Source organism: Schistocerca nitens, chromosome 3, assembly GCF_023898315.1.
Source record: "Schistocerca nitens isolate TAMUIC-IGC-003100 chromosome 3, iqSchNite1.1, whole genome shotgun sequence".
In the NCBI taxonomy this organism is placed as follows: Eukaryota; Metazoa; Arthropoda; class Insecta; order Orthoptera; family Acrididae; genus Schistocerca; species Schistocerca nitens.
Genome location: NC_064616.1, coordinates 91,648,164 through 91,670,761, shown reverse-complemented (window position 1 = coordinate 91,670,761; position 22,598 = coordinate 91,648,164). Strand labels below are relative to the sequence as shown.

The following is a 22,598-nucleotide window of genomic DNA, read 5'->3' as shown; positions in this document are numbered from 1 at the left end:
AGTATGCAGGGACTCATGGATAGCCAGCACCAGACGAGAACGAGGAAAACACTGGTCGAGAGCTCGTAAACCGCTCAGGGAATCGCTACAGATAACGAAGGACTCATCTGAGCAGGAGCGGATATACTCTAGGGAACGAAAGATGGCGACCAGCTCAGCAGTGTAAACGCTGCAGCCAGCCGGCAAGGAACGTTGTTCGGAATGGTCCCCTAGAGTTAGCGCATACCCGACACGACCAGCAACCATCGAACCGTCGGTGTAAACAATGCCAGAGCCCTGATACGTGGCCAGGATGGAATAAAAGCGGCGGCGGAAGGCCTCTGGAGGGACCGAGTCCTTCGAGCCCTGTGCCAAGTCGAGCCGAAGGCAAGGGCGAGGAACACACCACGGGGGTGTAAGCAGAGGCGCCCGGAAAGGAGGTGGAACAGGGAAAAACCCAAGCCCGCAGAGAAGCTCTTTGACGCGGACCGCTATTGTACAACCAGAGCGGGCCCGACGTTCTGGCAGACGGACGACCGATCGCGGGAACAGGAGACGATAGTTAGGATGCCCGGGCGAGCTTAGAACATGGGCAGCATAAGCGGCCAGCAAACGTTGGCGTCGGAACCGCAGTGGAGGGACACCTGCCTCCACTAGTAAGCTGTCCACAGGGCTGGTGCGGAAAGCAGCAGTGGCAAGGCGTATCCCGCTGTGGAGAATTGGGTCCAGCACCCGTAACGCAGATGGGGATGCTGAGCCATAAGCCAGGCTCCCATAATCCAGGCGGGACTGGATTAACGCCTGGTAGAGCCGTAACAGGGTAGAGCGGTCGGCGCCCCAGCGGGTGTGGCTCAAACATCGCAGTGCATTGAGATGCCGCCAACACGCCTGTTTGAGCTGCCGAATATGAGGCAGCCAAGTCAACCGGGCATCGAAAACCACCCCCAAAAACCTGTGGGTCTCCACCACAGCAAGGAGTTCGTCGGCAAGATAAAGCCGCGGCTCAGGATGGACTGTTCGGCGCCGGCAGAAATGCATAACGCGGGTCTTGGCAGCCGAAAACTGAAACCCATGCGCTACAGCCCAAGACTGCGCCTTACGGATAGCGCCCTGTAGCCGACGTTCAACAGCTGCAATGCCAGTAGAGCTGTAGTAAAGGCAAAAGTCGTCAGCATACAGGGAAGCCCGTTAATGGCTATTAAAAACAGACAGACACTTAAAGCAGAACCCTGTGGCACACCGTTCTCCTGGACGTGGGAGGAACTATACGAGGCCGCGACTTGCACGCGGAAGGCACGATACGACAGAAAATTTCGGAGATAGATGGGCAGAGGGCCCCGAAGACCCCATCCATGAAGCGTAGAAAGGATGTTATGACGCCATGTCATATCGTACGCCTTCCGCATGTCGAAAAAGACATCGACCAGGTGCTGACGACGGGCAAAGGCGGTACGGATGGCCGACTCCAGGCTCACCAGATTGTCGGCGGCGGAGCGGCCTTTACGGAACCCACCCTGAGACAGAGCCAGTAGGCCCCGAGACTCCAGTACCCATTTCAAACGCCGGCTCGCCATTCGTTCAAGCAACTTGCGAAGAACGTTGGTGAGGCTAATGGGACGGTAGCTGTCCACCTCCAGAGGGTTCATGCCAGGTTTCAGAATGGGGATAACAATACTTTCCCGCAATTGCGACGGAAACTCACCCTCGACCCAGAGACGGTTGTAAAGATCGATGAGCCGTCGCTGGCAGTCCACTGAAAAGCGTTTCAGCATCTGACAGTGGATGCGATTTGGCCCAGGAGCGGTATCAGGGCAAGCAGCTAGGGCACTGCGAAATTCCCACTCACTAAATGGAGCATTGTAAGATTCTAGGTGGCTGGTGCGAAACGAAAGGCTCCGACGTTCCATCCGCTCTTTAATGGAGCGGAAGGCATGGGGGTAATTCGCAGAAGCGGAACTCATAACAAAATGCTCTGCTAAGCGATTTGCAATGACGTCGGAGTCAGTACAAACTGCTCCATTCAGTGAGAGCGCAGGGACGCTGACAGGTGGCCGATAGCCGTAGACGCGTCGAATCTTGGCCCAGACCTGCGATGGAGTGACATGGAGGCCAATGGTGGACACATACCGCTCCCAGCACTCCTTCTTGCCTTGGCGGATAAGGAGGCGGGCCCGCGCACGCAGCCGTTTGAAGGCGATAAGGTGGTCTATGGAGGGATGTCGCTTGTGACGCTGGAGCGCCCGCCGGCGATCTTTAATCGCTTCAGCGATCTCAGGCGACCACCAAGGCACAGCCTTCCGCCGAGGGAACCCAGAAGAACGGGGAATGGCAGATTCGGCGGCAGTAACGATGCCGGTGGTGACCGATTGAACCACCGCATCAATGTCATCAGTAGAGAGAGGCTCAAAAGCGGCAGTGGAGGAGAACAAGTCCCAGTCAGCCTTATTCATAGCCCATCTGCTAGGGCGCCCAGAAGAGTGACGCTGTGGTAGTGACAAAAAGAGCGGAAAGTGGTCACTACCACACAGGTCGTCATGCACACTCCATTGGACAGACGGTAAGAGGCTATGGCTACAGATTGAAAGGTCAATGGCGGAGTAGGTGCCATGCGCCACACTGAAGTGTGTGAAGGCACCATCATTTAGCAGCGAGAGATCGAGCTGCGACAATAAATTCTCAACGATGGCGCCTCGACCTGTTGCCACTGACCCACCCCACAGAGGGTTATGGGCGTTGAAGTCGCCCAATAGCAAGAAAGGTGGCGGCAATTGGGCGACCAGTGCAGCCAGGACATGCTGCGAGACATCACCATCCGGTGGAAGGTAAAGACTGCAGACGGTAACAGCCTGTGGCGTCCACACCCGTACAGCGACAGCCTCTAAAGGCGTCTGGAGAGGGACAGACTCGCTGTGCAGAGTGTGAAGAACATATATGCAGACGCCACCAGACACCCTTTCATAAGCTGCTCGGTTCTTATAATAAGCCCGATAGCCACGGAGGGCGGGGGTTCGCATTGCTGGAAACCAAGTTTCCTGGAGAGCAATGCAGAAGAAAGGGTGAAGGCTGATAAGTTGGCAGAGCTCAGCTAGATGGTGGAAGAAACCGCTGCAGTTCCACTGGAGGATGGTATTGGCCATGGATGGGAAAGGCGTGAAGGGACTGGGGAGGCAGTTTACGCCTCCGGGGCCCCTGCTGCTACTGAATCACCACCTGCACTACGGCCATCCATTGCGTCCGAGGGACTGGCGAGATCCAGGTCCTCAGCGGATGCCAGAATCTCCACCTCATCTTCGGACGCAGAGTGAGAAGGTTGCGGTGGGACAGGTGCCACCGCAATTTCAGGATTCTTGGGAGCCTTTTTCTTTGACTGCTTTGCTCGCTGTGCCTTTGGTGGTTCTGGCTGGGAGGGCGTCACTGGGTCAGTCTCAGGGACTGAAGACGACCGCGACGCCCTACGACCAGCGACCGGTGGTTGTTTGGCAAACTTGCGGGTGTCCGCTTTGGCACTGGGCAAAGCCTGGGATGGGAGGGCCCCAAGGGACCCCTTCCGGGCGAGAGGAGCCGAAGAAGGCCCACGCTTCTCCGGCTGTGAAGGGGGAACAGATGTCCCCGGTGGTTGGGGTGGTGTTGCTCCTGAAGTAGATGGAGCAGGAGCAACAGGGAGTGAAGTGCCCCCCACAACCAAGGGGGCCGGTGAAGGCTGACAGAGCTGAGTCCGAACTGTTGGGCGCGACACTGAAGAGGTTCGAACAGGTGTTGCAGCAGCAGCATAGGTGGACGGCATGGGCACAGGATGTAGCCGCTCAAACTTCCGCCTTGCCTCGGTGTAGGTCAGGCGGTCCAGGGTCTTATATTCCATTATCTTCCTTTCCTTCTGGAAGATCCGACAGTCCGGCGAGCAGGGGGGATGGTGTTCTCCGCAGTTAACACAGATAGGAGGCGGGGCACATGGAGTATCGGGATGAGATGGGCGTCCGCAATCTCAACATGTGAGGCCGGAAGTGCAGCGGGAAGACATATGGCCGAACTTCCAGCACTTGAAGCACCGCATCGGGGGAGGGATATAGGGCTTGACGTCACATCGGTAGACCATCACCTTGACCTTTTCCGGTAACGTATCACCCTCGAAGGCCAAGATGAAGGCACCGGTAGCAACCTGATTGTCCCTCGGACCCCGATGAACGCGCCGGACGAAATGTACACCTCTACGTTCTAAGTTGGCGCGCAGCTCGTCATCAGACTGCAAAAGGAGGTCCCTATGGAAAATAACACCCTGGACCATATTTAAACTCTTATGCGATGTGATCGTAACAGCAACATCCCCCAACTTGTCACAAGCAAGTAACCGCATGACTGGGCAGAGGATGCCGTTTGTATCAGGACCGATCAAGAGCGCATTTTTGACAAACCCTCCACCTCCCCAAACTTGTCCTCTAAATGCTCGACGAAGAACTGAGGCTTTGTGGAGAGAAAAGACTCCCCATCAGCTCTCGTACAAACTAAGAATCGGGGCGAATATTTGCTACTGCCATCCTGAGATTTACGTTCCTCCCACGGCGTGGCCAGAGAGGGGAACGTTTTCGGATTGTACTTTTCAGCATTAAACTGAGCCCGAGAACGCTTAGAGACTGCTGGCGGCTGGCCGCCAGCGAGAGATGATGTACCACGCTTCATTGCGGGTCATCCGCCCTGATGCCACCTACTCCGACCAAGGGCCCTCCCCACGGGCGCCACCCAGCCGCAGCAATAGCCACCTGGCAGGACGGCCATTGCCGGGAGTCCTGATGCCCCAAGGAGATGGGCATCTACTCCTTGGCATACGTGGGGAGTTAACGGCGCAGGCATCAGTAGAGCGATCCCTGTGTTGTCAGTGGGCTACAACCAAGAGGGTACATGGCGGCCCCACCACAACGGGCTGGCTACCGTGCTGGATCTTAGGTGCAAAACTGTCCAAGGTCGTCGTCGCAGTTAAAAGAAACACTGCAGAGTGCAGTGTGGGAATCGCACCCAGGGACGTATCCTCGCCCAAGAGATGGAAAACGAGCGGGTCACCATTGCAACGACGAAAAATCCGGCTAAAGGTCTCAACGCACGACGAATACAGTGCACCATGTAAGGCGCCCTTCCCCAATTGGCTCGCTCTTCGGAATAATTTAGAAAGATGGAGGTCAAACCCGAGAGGGGACCATCACATAAGGCCGAAACATTTGAGACTCCTTTTAGTCGCCTCTTACGACAGGCAGGAATACCGCGGGCCTATTCTAACCCCCGAACCCGCAGGGGGTGTGTCGTAGCTGTCAATGGACGTTGGGTTTTCAAATTGGCCATGTGTTGGTTAGGAGGAGGCCAGTTGACAGCCTGCAACCAACCTGTCTGTGTGCTAGACACACTGGATCTACACCTGGAGTATGGTCTGGGAGTGCGATTTCGTATGACAGCAGGAGCACTCTCGTAGTTATCCCTCGCACCTGGTACCTTCACACCATTGCAAAGGAAAACCCCTACCCAAATGCGGTCGAAAACCCTTAGTGGATGAGTCTCCGAGTAACATTCTTTTGTTGGATCATCTAATTATGTATCAGATCAGGGCCTGGGACCATATCGTGTGAATAGTTACGATCCTGAATAGTTCCCAGTCAGTGAAAGGTTCATTATATGATTCAGCGTGACAGGTGGGAAAGGATAGGCGATGTCATAAACTTGGCTTTCTTCGAAAGGTAGATGGGTAAGGTGAGAACGACTATGCAGTCGCAGAGAGGGTCGTAAGGTGTTTGGTAAGAATCGATGCATCAGCAGGTGGAACATCACGAAGGATCATTGGTGGCCCAGTAGACTATGAAGGGTAGTCCACACATGGAATAGAGAGGTATACATTCCCAAGAACGAGATGTAGTGCTCTCAGAATTCCTTACTGTGTTCACTTAAGGTCCTTCACTACGGGTTATCGCTCTAACAACAAGGAACTGGGCAAGTCACCATGCTCTGCAACCACTGATTTTAGTCGGTACACATCTACAGTCTACACACCCCACACGGATCACAATAACATACAACACTTAATTTACATTTTGGAACAAAATGTTGTGACCGTTACTTACAAAGAAAATGGAGCATATTTATAATACAAATTTGAATGGCACCTAGATTTCACTTTTTTATAATTTCCAGTTTGTATTTCTAAATTCGTGCGCTTCTCATGCCTATTCGTATGTCCCTTCTTTTCCCTTGTCACTGAGTATAGGTAAGTAACCCCGCAACCCAAATCGCCAACTGGTGGTCTGATCACGGCTGGCTTCCCTTCGAGTCCCCTCCTCGTGAGCCCCGACAGCACGCCTCAAGAACCGGTCATATACACCGACGGAAAAAAATTACAACACAAAAAAATGATTAATGTAGAGTAATGACATTTTGGGGATACATCTGTCTAAGTAACACATTTAAGTAGAATGAGATTTTCACTCTGCAGCGGAGTGTGCGCTGATATGAAACTTCCTGGCAGATTAAAACTGTGTGCCCGACCGAGACTCGAACTCGGGACCTTTGCCCGCGAAAGGCAAAGGTCCCGAGTTCGAGTCTCGGTCGGGCACACAGTTTTAATCTGCCAGGAAGTTTCAACACATTTAAGTGATTAATATTGCAAGATCACGGGTTAATGTAGGCGCGAGATAAGCCATTGCAAATTTCAAATGCTTGTACATTAATAATCGGTGTAACCGCCAGAATGTTGAATGCAAGCATGCAGTCGAGCATGTATTGTGTTCTACAGATGCAGGATGTCAGTTTGTGGGATGGGGTTCCATAGATGTTGCAATTGGTCGGTCAGTTAAGGGAAAGTTAATGCAGTTTGTGGATGACCAGGATGTTGTCGTCCGATGATGTCCCATCTGTGCTCGACTGGAGACAGATCTGGTGATCGAGCAGGCAAACGAAACATGTAGACACACTGCACAACAAGTGGGGTAACAACAGCGATATGTGCGCAAGCGTTATTCTGTTGGAAAACACCACTCGGAATGCTGTTCATGAATGGCAGCACAACAGGTCGAATCAGCAGATTTTTGTATAAATTTGCAGGCAGGTGCGAGGGATAACTAAGAGAGTGCTCCTGCTGTCATACGAAATCGCAACCTCAGACTATACTCCAGGTGTAGATCCAGTGCGTGTAGCACGCAGACAGGTTGGTTGAACGCTCTCAACTAGCCTCCTCCTAACCAACACATGGCCATCACTGTCACAGAGGCAAAACCGACTTTTATCAGGAAACACAACATACCTCCACTCTGCACTCCAATGAGATCTCACTTCAAACCACTGAAGTCGCAAATGGCGGTGGTTTGGGGACAGTAGAATGCACGTTACAAGTCTTCTGGCTCGGAGCTGTCCTTAAATAAACTGATGTGTAACAGTTCGTTGTGCCATCTGCTGCTCAAATTGCCAGTACGGTGCGCCAGAGCCATACGCCGAACACGATGCTCTTCCCTCAAGGTAGTGCCACGCGGCCGTGCGCACGCTGGCCTTCTTGGTAGTGTACATTCTCGTGACCACCGCTGCCAGCAATTATGTACAGTGGTTACATTACTGCCAAGTCTTTCGGTAGTATCGCAGATGGAACATCCAACTTCTCGTAGCCCTGTTACACGACCCCGTCCAAACCCAGTGAGATGTTGATAATGGCGTCTTTGTCGCCTTAAAGGCATGACTAACATCAACACATCACGTCAAATCCCAAAGTTAACTAACGCTCACTACCGTTACAGAGTGTATTAAAATCAAACCTGATTTGCATCCTCATAGTGGCGCTACTACCGCCACTCTTATGGGACTGGCGCGAAAGTTGAGTAGACATAATGTTTCGGATATAGAAACACGCCTACAAACTTTCATTTATGTCGCACAACTCCTCCTTGATGTTGTGATTTTGTTTTTCGGTTAGTGGATTTGCGCGAATGGAATTTTAACTCAACAAACGGAAGTTGCTATTCGCACAATGTTTGCCCGAACAAGACTCAGTAACACTACACTGTCGTCATCTGTCGAAGTTATCCGAAACTCTGTAGACGTTATTTCTGCAAGAGTATTTAGTTTCTGTAGTTACACTCCGCTTCTGAAAAGTTAATAGTTGCTTAATGTTATGCTGCAGTCGCGAAGTTATAAGACCAAATGTCGTGTACTCAGGCGATAATGGTTTGAGCACCACAGTCACACTCCGGTGTCGCCCTTTTCCACATCACAGTCAGTAACATCTAAAACGTTTCAGTTAGGAATTTCTACTTTATTTATTGTTGTGTCAATCTTTACGATCTTTACTACTTCCAAGTACGACAGGGCCAAGTAATATGTCTTACACACAATCTCCCCATCCCTCATACGTAAAGCTTGACTGAGCTATACACATAATGAAATCAAACCGTGCGATGAAAGTCTTCGCCTCTCAATGAAAAATCTTGAGTCAAGGAGTACTCTCTTCGATGTCAGGCCACATCTCTTGATATAGAGTGACTTGCTGGCGTCTCAGAAAACGAAAAGGTTTACACGAACACAGTTAAGGTCTCTGTAATCTGCAAATCGGGAATTCCGCCTTGACAGCATATAAACTGACTTTTCCCTTTAATCTCTCTCAAGCACACTGTTCACACGAACAGTAGAGATGTAAATATTTCGCTTGTAAGGTTGAGAGCACTGCCATCACGTCGCACTTTCGGACAGCTAACTCATATTTGGTCTATTGTCATCGCCACTACGAAACCAATGATAAACTTACAAATGACTGTCGTGAATATTTTCATCAGTAAAGCTTCTGAAAAGATGACACTAAAAATCGAATTTTGCCTACAGAAAACTACTTCACAACCACTGTCTCAGATTTTAGCATCAATTAAGTTACGTCGAGAGAGGGGGGAGGGGGAGGGGGAGAGGGGGGGAGGGAGGGAGGGAGGGAGGGAGAGGGGGAGAGAGAGAGAGAGAGAGACTAGGAAAGCACCAATATTCTTGGAAGAAAAGGGCTTTACATATACAGAAATATTATAAGAAGGCCACTCTAAAAGAGTTCTCTAGCGCCTTGGTGATATACCCGCAGACATCCGATTCGAATCCGTATCGTGGAAGAAATGTACGGCAACAGTATTTGGCCTTTGAGAAGTAAAGAATTTGTTGATCACCTAACGTTGACAAGGGTTCATAGTTAACTCTTGAACTTGTCCACATTCTCGCAGGGTGTAGGCATGTGACACTTTTGGGTGGTCTCTCTGTCGTTAAGCCTGACAGTCCTCCTGTTGTTATTCGAGTTCAATAGATTCATCTACATCTACACGGATACTCTGCAAATCACACTTAAGTGCCTGGCAGAGGATTCATCAAAGTACCTTCATAATAATTCGCTATTATTCCACTCTCGAACAGCGTGCGGAGAAAACGAGCACGTGTATATCTTTCGTGTGAGCTCTGATTTATTTTATTACGATGATCGTTCCTGCCTATGTAGGTCAGCGTCCACAAAATACTTTCGCATTCGGAGGAGAAAGTTCGTGTGAAGGTTCCGCCGCACCGAAAAACGCCTATGTTTTAACGGTGTCCATCCCAAACCTGTATCACGTCCGTGACACTCTCTCCCCTATTTCGCGACAATATAAAACGTGCTGCTCTTCCTTGAACTTTCTCGAGGTACTCCGTTAATCCTATCTGGTAAGGACCCCACACCGCGCAGCAGTACTCCAAAAAGAGGACGGACAAGCGCAGTGCACGCAGTCTCTTTAGTAGATCTGTTACATCTATTAAGTATTCTGCCCATAAAACGCAGTCTTTGGTTTGCCACAACATTTTCAATGCGTTCTTTCCAATTTCAAATGTTCGTTATTGTAATTCCTAGGTATTTAGATTTACGGCCTTCAGATTGGACTGATTTATTGTGTAACCGAAATTTAACGGATTCCTTTTAGCACTCATGTGGATGACCTCACACTTTCCATTATTTAGGATGAATTGCCAATTTTCGAGATATCTTTTCTAAATCGTTTTGCAATTTGTTTTGATCTTCTGATGACTTTACTAGGCGATAAACGACAGCATCATCTGAAAACAACCTAAGATGGCTGCTCAGATTGTCTCCTAATTCGTTTATATAGATAAGGAACAGCAGAGGGCCTACAACACTATCTTCGGGAACGCCGGAAATCACTTCTGTTTTACTCGATGACTCTCCGTCAATTACTACAAACTGTTACCTCTCTGACAGGAATTACAGTTACATAACTGAGACGACATTCCATAAGCACACATTTTCACTACAAGCCGCTTGTGTGGCACAGTGTCAAAAGCCTTTTGGAAATCTAAAAATACAGAATCAATTTGACACCCCTTTTCAACAGCACTCAAGACTTCGTGTGTGTAAAGATCTAGTTGTGTTTCCCAAGAATATTTTATAAATCGGTGTTGACTGTGTCAATAGACGGTCCTCGCCGAGGTAATTCGTAATGTTCAAACACAATGTATGTTCCAAAATCGCGTTGCATGTAATGTAATGGATTACTCCTATTACCTTTCTGAAATACGGGTGTGATCTGTGTAACTTTCCAGTCCTTGGGTATTGATCTTTTCTCGAGCGAGCGATTGTATATGATTGTTAAGTATGGAGCTATTGCATCAGCATACTCTGAAAGGAACCTACTGGTACACAGTCTGGACCAGAAGACTTGTTTTTATAGAGTGAGTTAAGATGCTTCACTACTCCGAAGATATCTGGTTCTAAGTTACTCATGTTGGTAGCTGTTATGGATTCGAATTCTGTAATATTTACTTCGTGTTCTTTGGTGATGGAATTTCGAAAGGCTGTGTTTAGTAACTCTGCTTTCGGAGCACTGACAACGATAGTACTTTCATTGCTATCGCGCAGAGTAGGCATTAACTGTCTCTTGCCGGTAGCATACTTTACATACGACCAGAATCTCTCTGGATTTTCTGCCAGGTTTCGAGATAAAGTTTCGTTGCGGAAACTATTATAAGCATCTCGCATTGATGTCCGGACTAAATTTGAAGCTTCTGTAAAAGATCGCCAATCTTTGGGATTTTTGCGTTCGTTTAAATTTCTGCAACAGTGTGTACCAAGGGGGGTCAGCTCTGTCGCCTGCTAATTTATTTGGTATAAATCTCTAAACTGCTGTCGATACTATTTCTTTGAGTTCAAGCCACATCTGGTCTACACTTACATTGTTAATTTGGAAGGAGTGAAGATTGCCTCTCAGGAAGGCGTCAAGCGAATTTTTCTCTCTTCTGAATAGGTATATTTTTCGTTTATTTTTGGAGGATTTGGGGGTTACAATATTCAGTCTCGCTAAGACACTACTGTGTTCACTAATCCCTGTATCCGTTTTGATGCTCGTTATTAGCTCAGGATTACTTGTTGCTAAGAGGTCAAGTCTGTTTTCACAACCGTTTACTATTCGTGCGGGTTCATGGACTAACTGCTCGAAACAATTTTCAGAGAATGCGTTTAGCACAATTTGGGATGATGTTTCATGCGTACCTCCGGAATTAAAGATATATTTTCGCCAACATATCGGGGGTAAATTAAAGTCACCACCAACTACAATTGTATGAGTAGGGTACATGTTTGAAATTAAACTCAAGTTTTCTTTGAACCTTTTGAGCACTTGTATCATCTGAATTAGGAGGTCGGTGAGAGGATCCCATTATTATTTTATTCCGGTTGCCATGAATGACCTGTGCCCATACTAACCCACATGAACTATCTACTTCAATTTCGCGAGAAGATAAACTACTTCTAACTGCAATAAACACGCACCGCCAATTGTGTTTAGCCTATCCTTTCGGAACACCGTTAGGTTCTTCGCAAAAATGTCGGCTGAAATTATCTCTGGCTTTAGCCTCCTTTCAGTGTCTATAACGATTTGAGCATCAATACTTTTTATTAGCGCTTGGAGCTCTGGTACTTTCCCCACACAGCTACTGTTATAGCTATGGTTCCTGTATCACTGGGCGTCAACACGGGGTTTCACACTACCGCTTCCTTTCATTCCATACTTATCCACAGTAACACAAACAGTGAATTGCACGAAAAATTCGTCACAGCCATCATCACGAAACAGATGTACACGCAATACTTAAGAAATACGCAAGTACACCGTATCGGAATGGGCATTCCCCAGAAAGCTTTAAGCTGAGGCTCTGAACTAATTATGGAATTGACTTTGAATTTTGACTACTGAATGGGCGACACATTTGTATAGTGATTTTTTTACGTTGTGTACTTTTTTAAGCAATAGATATTAAGCGTGTCGTACAAAATAGACGACGTGACTGAATCATAAATAGTGTGGATTTCTGACGTGATTTAATAAGGAGCATGTTTGAGAAAGGCTCTTATTTTACTCAGCTAAATGAATATATACATATTGCTCTCACAAAAACTGTCAAACATGAAGTTCAGTAACACAGAAGTACGGGTTGAGGCTTAAATGGCAGGATTTCTCATTACCGGTAAAATCTGTAGGAGGCAGAACAAACACGTTAAAAAGATGTTTATTGTTGAACGTCCGCTGGACGTCGTGGTCATTTCATACACAGCACAGTCTCGGGTTAGAAAAGGATGGGGAAGGAAATCGGCCGTATACTTTTCTAAGGAGCCATACATTTTATGAAATTTAGGGAAACCACGGAAAACCTAAAGATCGATGGGCGGACTGGAATTTGAACCGTCGTCCTACCGAATTCGCGTCAAATTTTTTACCACTGGTAACCTACCTCGGCAGGAAACACACGGACGTCAAAAGTAATACGATATTACGGAACGTCTTTAACATTGCTTCCGGCAACACATGGAACGCCGGTTTAACCAACTTACTGCTGACACATTCTTCGCGCACAGAATGGAAATCAGTGTCTGACGTTTTGGCATGAACACGTTACTCATTTACCTCGTTCACCCTTAAAGGATAAAATACTGACAGCGTACGTAAACGTACAGGTAATAAGGCGCATCCAATCAAACAGAATCCGTCCCCTAGTAACGATGTAGTGTTTCGAGATGTGCTGAGTCATATTTATCAATCACGAGGATGAGTGTCCAAAGTAACGTAAAAGCCAAGTTTCCTGATCAAAGAAAGGCTTCAACACTTTTCAAACACAGCAGTAGTATGCAGATCTATCTCTATTTTTCTTCCGCCTTCAGACCAAAGGCTAAATGAGGCACTTCAGCGAAGGCAGTGTTAAATTTTCCACAGACGATTTTGGCTCGACACAAATCTCCGCAGATACGAATGCAAGCTATAATAAAGGCAAAAAGGAAACAGTTTCCAGGCAAGCGCCACCTGTACCTGTGGGTTCGTGTTTCCGGCAGACGCGGTAGCTCCTGGTGCCCGACGGCCGCTCAGACACGAGGAGGAAACTTTCGTCGTACTGCGGCATCTCTCAGCGTACCCGGCAGTACTATCTTTTACAACGCCGAACTACGACACACCCACGTTTAGCCAACCGACACTGAGACCACCCACAGCGGCTACTGCGAGAGAGTCACGCCAGTGCAGTTACGGAAGAGGTGTTTGCCGAGAGCGAGCAAACGAATCGCGGGCACAGAACTGGAAACGTTCGGTCGGAGTGACGACCGGACGTCTGCGGCAGCGCAAGGTGGCAGTCGGTGCCGGACTGCCGACTGGCCACGGCCCGCGAAGCCGATGCGCGCATGTTTATTTCGGGGATTTTTGGCACCGCGGACGGCTGCCAGCCTCACTGCCTCGAGCTGTTGCGTATCACTTTATTGCACGAGTTCCGTCCACCTGTTGATCTGTACTTTCCAGACAGCCCACGATTTGATAGGAGAAAAAACGATGCCTGACAAAAAAAGTTAAGCAGCCACAAGACACGTTTGGATCTCAATGTAACTTCGTACACAACATCCGCGGGTATTTAAATGAGAAAAGTTGCAATTCTCTGTGACAGCTAGAAAAGCAACCAGAGTGCCTTACTGTTAGCAGGTCTGGTAGGGTACATAAAGAGCGTGAACAGAGGCAGACGTTGAGTGATCACTGAACGACACGCGAATGCCGCGTGCTCGTGCGGGATCTCAATTTGGGTCTCCATTTAGCCGGCTGATCGAATAGTGCAATATGTAGACTTTTGGGGCATTCTTAAGTGTCAGTGGCCTCATGTCGAACTGCATAAAGACGCGAGGGCAGGCGAACTTTTCGTAAGGTTCCAGTCGCCCCCTAACCCCCACAAGGGAGCATCGTCGTATTGTGCACCGACCACAAACCCCTTCGCATCTGCGCCTGCTATCCGAGAGCAAGTAATGGGCTCCATGCAGAATTCTGTGTCATCCCATACCATTAGTCGGAGACTAGCGCAAGTCAGATTAGGGAATTACCTTAGCCCCGTGCGTTGGCTGCCGTTAGCACCGCAACACAAACGATTCGTATGGAGTGGTCGAAAAGCGTGGCCTTGATGAATGACGTCGCATTGCGTTCAGCGGTTCTGCACTATACTAGATGACAATCGTCGGCGAGTACGGCGACGACCTGCGGTACGGTCCGTCCTTTTGTAGTGATTGAGTGAACTATGACGGCACATCGGTAGGTAATAGACAACGTGCGTCTTCATGTGCGACAATATGGTGGTGCCATTTTTGAACAGAATAATGCTCGTTCACACACGGCACGTACGCCTATGAATCGTCTGCGTGATGCTGAGTTACTCCTGTGGCCGGCGAGGTCCCAGACCTGTCCTAGAAAATGTGTGGGACCAGCTCGCGTGTCAGCTTCGTCCCAGTACCAGTATCCACGATAACGTGGACCGTTCACAACAGCTTGTCTCAGAAGAGGAGACAACGGCAATATGACATCCTTCCAAATAGAAGCAAAGAGCGGGTGCACGGTGCAACGTCGTACTGATCAGTGGACCCATACGGCCGAGATCGTCTTTTGACTAGATTTTGTAAACACTGAAACAACATCGCATACCCTCTCTCAACCGTGAAGCTCCTTTCTGTTTCATTCTAACTTTCTGGGTGCTTCACTTCTTTTGTTAGGCAGTGCGTTTCTAGACCACGTCAAACTACTAAAAACGGTTTTGCACCACACTCACGAATCGCATACTTAGTGTTTTTTACGATCGGAAACCCCTTTTTCAACAATCTTCTGACAGCAGGATATGCTAGGTGCAGCCACCTGTGTAATGTGTATTCTGAGTTGAGTACACTACGGGAAGTCGCGGCTTGTATACACTGTTTAGTCCCTGAAGAAGCCCGGAAGGATTGTTACACGCTTATGCCGCGAGCGCACTGGCACCTTACCGGTACGGCAAGAAGGGTTGTCAGCATGACATAATTCCCGCCGGTTTGGCTCCCACCACAACGAGGTCGTTTCAACATTCGCTATCGTCAGACACAAAACACAGAAGTTCTAGGAACCACAACTGTGGTTCATAGCCCAAAGATTATCAGAACGACTCTACGTATATTTTTATTCCGTCCTGTAAAATATAACTCGTTTTAAGCATTAATTATTCTCACCTTATTTCTATATCGCTGGGTTTTGCACCACTCTCTTTACATTACTGTATCCCAGTACCTTGTCATCTGCCACTACATGACATTACTGTGACTCTGGTTGGTAAGTTAACAAATTACTCCACTTCAAAATCTCATTTTGTTGCGCGAAAATATTTCGCGATCACTTATGGTTATTTCTGGACTATCTATCCTCACCTGCATGCTCCTCTGTTGTGAAAAAACACCAATGTAGAAAAGCCGATAATAACCACAACAAACAAACTAAAACGTAGCCACTCATCCTGTGTGATATCTAGCGTCTGCGCAGCGACACTTGGGCTTCAAACCATAGTTGTTACAAGCACATCATAATGTTAACAATGTCACGTAGAAGAAGGTGTAATTATATGAATGACGAACACTAACTTCACTTATCGAAGGTTTATTCAGCATTTCCACATACAAGAGCGCGGAGCAAACTGCCTCCGGCCAGAACGCATACGGTATATATACAGTTACAGAACATTCCAGTACAATGATTCTTGACATTCGTGGATACTTCTAGAATGTACTCGAACCGAATATAGAAATTAAAATTTTACAGTTCAGGTGAGTTTTGAACTCGTGAGCCTCCATGCAACAGTCTACAAATAATCATTAGACCACGGTGACTGTGCTACTCAGCTTCTTCTGCGACATTGCTCCCTCTTTAAGAGAACAGCGTCTCGGTGTTATATCCTCCTAGTCCGGGAACGAGTCATCGGTTCTGCATACTCCGATGACTGATGTTCGCCCCGGCGGTCATCTTACAAGGGAACCTCCCCATCGCACCCCCCTCACATTTAGTTATAAGTTGGCATAGTGGATAGGCCTTGAAAAACTGAACACAGATCAATCGAGAAAACAGGAAGAAGTTGTGTGCAACTATGAAAAAATAAGCAAAATATACAAACTGAGTAGTCCATGCACAAGATAGGCAATAACAAGAAAAGAGCAAGATGAGTATCGTGGTCTTGTGGTTAGCGTGAGCAGCTGCGAATCTAAAGGTCCTTGCCCGCATCTCGTGGTCGTGCGGTAGCGTTCTCGCTTCCCACGCCCGGGTTCCCGGGTTCGATTCCCGGCGGGGTCAGGGATTTTCTCTGCCTCGTGATGGCTGGGTGTTGTGTGCTGTCCTTAGGTTAGTTAGGTTTAAGTAGTTCTAAGTTCTAGGGGACTTATGACCACAGCAGTTGAGTCCCGTAGTGCTCAGAGCCATTTGAACCATTTTTCTAAAGGTCCTTAGTTCAAGCCTACCCTCGGATTAAAATTTTAACTTTTTATTTTCAGTTTATGTGACAAACACTTATGTTTTCATCACTTTTTTGGGAGTGATTATCACATCCACAAGAAAACCTAAATCGGGCAAGGTAGAAGAATCTTTTTACCCACTCGCCAAGTGTACAAGTTAGGTGGGTCGACAACATATTCATGTCATGTGACGCACATGCCGTCACCAGTGTCGTATAGAATATATCAGACGTGTTTTCCTGTGGAGGAATCGGTTGACCTATGACCTTGCGATCAAATGTTTTCGGTTCCCATTGGAGAGGCACGTCATTTCGTCGACTAATCGCACGGTTTTGCGGTGCGATCGCAAAACACAGACACTAAACTTATTACAGTGAACAGAGACGTCAACGAACGAACGGACAGATCATAACTTTGCGGAAATAAAGAAAGTAAACTTTTCACCCAACGGAAGACTTGAACCGAAGACCTTCCATTCCACAGCTGCTCACGCTAACCACGGGACCACGGTGCTCCTAAGCTCACACTCTCCTTCATGTTGCCTATCTTGCACATGGAGTACTCAGTTTGTATATTTTGCTTATTTTTTCATAGTTCCACACAACTTCTTCCTGTTTTCTCGATTGATCTGTGCTTAGTTTTTCAAGGCCTATCCACTGTGCCAACTTGTAGCTAAATCTGAGGGGGGTGCGATGGGGAGGTTCCCTTGTTAGAACTTCCTTTGCCGCTACGCTCTTCGTCACCTTTCCGCTTGTTGCCTGTCGTTGGAGCTTCCAATTTATCCTGCGTTGCAGGATCCTTAAAGGGTTTCATTCGAAGGACGTGGACCGTATCTTTGATCTTTGGTCATCTTGTGTCGGGGTCGAAATCTTCAACTTCATAAGTAACATCAGACAACTGTTTTACAACCTTATAAGGTCCAAAGTAGCGCCTGAGTAGCTTCTAAAATAACCAACCTTCCGAACAGGAGTGAAGATCCAGACGAGGTCACCAGGCTGGTAGACAACAGGGCGGTGGCTCTCGTCACACCTTCGACGATCGTTTCCTTGAGCCTGCAGCGTCCGGAGTCGAGCAAATTGCCGAGCGTCGTACCGGAGTTTGCGTCGGCTAATATCGTCGGCTGATATCGGTCTGCTGTCTTCTGGCGCGGGTGTCATCAAATATCCACCGCCTTTCTCGACAATACCGCACATGTCCCAGCCGTCCGCAGTGGAAACATACAGGTTGGTTATCCTGGGTCCTCCAGACGTCAGTCTTCCTTGGTGCCCAAACAGGTTCCTCATGCGGCATTGTAGGAATGTAACTTCGCCTGGGTCTCGACTTCTTCACCGTTTTAAAGGAAATGAAGGACGAGAGATTGGGTTCCTTGTCTGTTCCACTTCCTTCCTTATGACCTCTTGAAGCGTCTCGGGTTTTTGCTCGCCGTGCAATCCAAGTGCCTTCTGAACTTCCTCTCTCACTATCTGACGAAGAACACTTGTGAAATCAGTTCCTTCCTCCATCACACACATCGATACGACGTTCAGAAGCCGTTCAAACTTCTTGCGTGTAATTCTGTTTTGATGCATTGTCTCGATATACTGGCACCATTTTATGAAGTCGTTTGCTGTCGAAACCTTCAGGAGTAGAGATTGATACATGACCTCAGCAACACCCTTCATGAGATGTGCAACCTTATCTTCCTCCGTCGTTCTAGGATCCACTATTTTACGACGTCTTGAATGTAGGATGCTGTAGTTTCTCCTGGACGCTGTGCCCTGAACTTTAATTTATCTTCAGCCATGCACTTCTGTCGTTGTGTGTCGCGGAAATACTTGCGCAGTTCCGCCTGGAATACTTCCCAGCTTGTGAACTTCTCCTCGTTGTTCTCATACCATTGCTTAGCAGTGCCCTCCAAGTAGAAAAATACGTTAGCCAAACACACGGTGTCATCCCATTTGTTAAAATTGGCTATACGCTAATATACCTTCAGCCACTTGGTTGGATCTTGGCCATCGTCACCAGAGAACCCAGATGGATGTCTCATGTGGTGGCACACAGTTGCTGTCATCGTAACGTCCTCTTCTTCTTCTTCTTCTTCTTCTTCTTCTGTTCAAATGGTTCAAATGGCTCTGAGCACTATGGGACTCAACTGCTGAGGTCATTAGTCCCCTAGAACTTAGAACTAGTTAAACCTAACTAACCTAAGGACATCACAAACATCCATGCCCGAAGCAGGATTCGAACCTGCGACCGTAGCGGTCTTGCGGTTCCAGACTGCAGCGCCTTTAACCGCACGGCTTCATCTTCTGTCTCCGATAGATTGCGATCTGTTGAATATGGCTCGAACTCGGGTTTCTCGGCACGTAAACAGCGGCTCTGTCGTGGCCTGACGGGAGCCACTGTGTTGTCGATAATGTGCGCTGTCACAAGTTCCAATACCCAGTGTCTCCACCAGAATAATGTCACGTAGAAGAAGATGTAATTAGATGAATGACGAACACTAACTTCACTTATCGAAGGTTTATTCAGCACTTCCACATACAAGAGCGCGGAGCGAACTGTCTCTGGCCAGAGCACGTGCGGTATATATACAATTACAGAACATTCCAGTACAATGATTCTTGACATTTGTGGATACTTCTAGAATGTGCTACAACTGAATATAGAAATTAAAATTTTACAGTTCAGGTGAGTTTTGAACTCACGACCCTCAATGTAACAGTCTAGTATCATAATCACTACACCACGGTGACTGTGTTATTCAGCTTCTTGTGCGACAATATACAACAATGTATAGAGTTTTGTGAATTCATTCTGGGCGTTTATATGCAAGTTACCAATTTCCGTTCGTATCCTGCGATGAGGCTACACTTAATTCAAGCGGAAAAGTGAACCGGCACAACCCAAGAACATGAAAAACACAGCAACCATACAACAGAGCTGAGGACAAGAGAGAGACTTCCTTGACCACTTCTGACCTCGGATGTTGTTTTCCGAGAAAATATTTATTGTCTGATCCGTTTTGCGGAGAAAATGGTTGCAGGAATCCCGTTCCAAATATGTTAGACATCCAGCTTTTCCCACAATTAACGAGAACTCGCCAAAAACTTCAATTTTCAAAAGGTCGAGGCGACACCGCATTGGTGCATTCAATAGCATTTCTCAACAATGAGCTGGCTCAACGATGCATCGGCCGTAAAGGGGTCACAAATCTTTCGTTGCATGACTGGCCTCCAAGGTCGCCTAATCACTGGGCGGGCATGTTATTTTTTTCTTGGGAAGGGGGGGGGGGGATGTCGTTGTGGAAGATTCCACCTGTGTATGATTGTGAAACTGGATGTTTCTTTCAAAGATACAAACTTTATAGCCCAATGCCCACGTTAAAGTTTACCCCAAGATTCTATCTGCATTCATGTACAATAGATGATAGTCTTGTGAAATCAGTTGAGTCTATTTGAAAGCTCCTGTACACCGCAGAAATCTGTGCACTACGACCGAGATGGTTACCTAGTCCACTACTTGTTCAAATGTTAGCACAAAGTCTCATCCACAAGGGCGACAATGTAGGGTTGACGGTTATCGCTGAAACAACCGGTTTTCGCTTCTATATTTTTTTTTCGTCATGACAGTATAACCTCACTGTTAAAACCGCTGAAAATAACCGGTTTCTGGAATTACCGATTTTCCGTTTTTCATTCTTTTTATTTCTTGTAATAAAAGTAGAAATCGAACAAATACTGAAAAATGTTGACTCAGTTTCAAGATTTACACAATCGAAATATAAAAATTTAGTAGGCAAATAAAGGAAAACTTAGTCCGTCCGCCATTCGCTGCTTATCTGGAAAGGCGTAAGTGATTGACTACTATAAAAAAATTACTTTTATTCTTCTACTGATAGCAATTTTTGAGTAGAATCATGTTGTAATCGGGGATGATACGTCCGCAGCTCGTGGTCTAGTGGCTAGCGTCGCTGCCTCTGGATTACAGGGTCCCTGGTTGTGGATTTTCTGTGCCCTGAGACTGGGTGTTTGTGCTGTCATCATCATCATCATCATCCGTGACAGTTGCTAGATTGGACTATGTAAAAATTGGGACTTTGTACGGGCGCTGATGACTGCGCAGTTGAGCGCCCCACAAACCAATCATCATCATCATCGGGGATGATAGCATCATTTGAGCATTACGAAGAGCCAGTGGTAAGGGTGAAAACTGAGAGTGAAGAACTGTAATTTTCGTACTGATTTGTCTGTTTTGAAGAGCTACACGCAGATAAAAGCATATTACGTAGACACAGGCAGCAGATCAGCCACTTTCTATTGCTATTGTAGGTATGAATGAACTGTTGTTAAATTTTTAATTTATCACTGTTACCATAATTTCCATCCTCTTATTAGTTCATAGAAATGGCACACAAATGTTTCAACTTTTAAACTAAATGAAGCATTCTACTTCATTTGTACGTCACTTTGTTTCTTGCCATTCTGAAATACAACGGATATCTGGCGACGACAGCGACAGACTACCGTATGGACCAGGTGGGGGCCAAGTCTTGCACACTATATGTACACGCGCACGCGTACCTAAAGCCGCGCCACACACGGTAACAGGAACATTATCATCTCATCAATGCTGTACCAATTCTTATGTTTTGTGCTCGTTTCTGACGGCACTGTTTTTTCCGTTTTCTATAATAACGCAATATTTCAAACCAATGCAAATTTTACGAATAAAAATTATTCCTTTTTTAAAAAAGGTATCTTTAAGAACGAAAAACTAACACCGCTGTTATGGCCAATTGATATTCAGTTTTTTATTCAGTTATTAGCAAAAATAAAAAAACACCTGTTGTAACCGTGACCAAATACCGAAAAATACCGGTTATTCAAAAATAAAACACCGGTATCGGTTTTAACCGGTCGGTTTTTCCCATCCCTACGACAGCCTGACCATATTTCTGTCACATGTACCAATGAAATATGTGCAAAGTTTTATTCCTGTTGCTTTCTGCTCATTATTCAATTAAAGAACCGTAATTCAAAGTGCGAACAAATATTATGCTTGGCTAAATATCTGTGAACGATGACGCTAACAGTATCCTTGATGCTCCACAATTCCTCCAAAATCACTCTTAGGGAAGGTCTCCAACTTGGCGTTTGTATCTGCGACAGTCTACATCTACGTCGATACTCTGTAAATCACATTTAAGTGCCTGGCAGAGGGTTCATCGAACCACCTTCACAATTCTCTATTATTCCAATATCGCATAACGCGCGAAAAGAATGAACACCTATATCTTTCCGTACGAGCTTTGATATCCCTTATTTTATTACGATGATCGTTCCTGCCTATGTAGGTCAGCGTCCACAAAATACTTTCGCATTCGGAGGAGAAAGTTCGTGTGAAGGTTCCGCCGCACCGAAAAACGCCTATGTTTTAACGGTGTCCATCCCAAACCTGTATCACGTCCGTGACACTCTCTCCCCTATTTCGCGACAATATAAAACGTGCTGCTCTTCCTTGAACTTTCTCGAGGTACTCCGTTAATCCTATCTGGTAAGGACCCCACACCGCGCAGCAGTACTCCAAAAAGAGGACGGACAAGCGCAGTGCACGCAGTCTCTTTAGTAGATCTGTTACATCTATTAAGTATTCCGCCCATAAAACGCAGTCTTTGGTTTGCCACAACATTTTCAATGCGTTCTTTCCAATTTCAAATGTTCGTTATTGTAATTCCTAGGTATTTAGATTTACGGCCTTCAGATTGGACTGATTTATTGTGTAACCGAAATTTAACGGATTCCTTTTAGCACTCATGTGGATGACCTCACACTTTCCATTATTTAGGATGAATTGC

General features: G+C 47.0%; 1 protein-coding gene across 5 annotated transcripts in view; it reads right to left on the bottom strand.

The window, feature by feature from the left end:
- Nucleotides 1-22,598, bottom strand: part of LOC126248069 (guanine nucleotide-releasing factor 2) — a 463,467-nt gene that overhangs the window by 364,173 nt on the left and 76,696 nt on the right. For 2 of the 5 annotated variants that reach the window (XM_049948714.1, XM_049948719.1), the window contains exon 1: nt 13,308-13,522. The exons of 2 other annotated variants lie outside the window; for them this stretch is intronic. In XM_049948714.1, coding sequence (XP_049804671.1) covers nt 13,308-13,398 — 91 coding nt within the window. In that variant the 5' untranslated portion in view covers nt 13,399-13,522. Of the gene's footprint in view, nt 1-13,307; nt 13,523-22,598 lie in introns of those variants that run through there. One more of the 5 variants, XM_049948720.1, reaches the window with a different exon arrangement.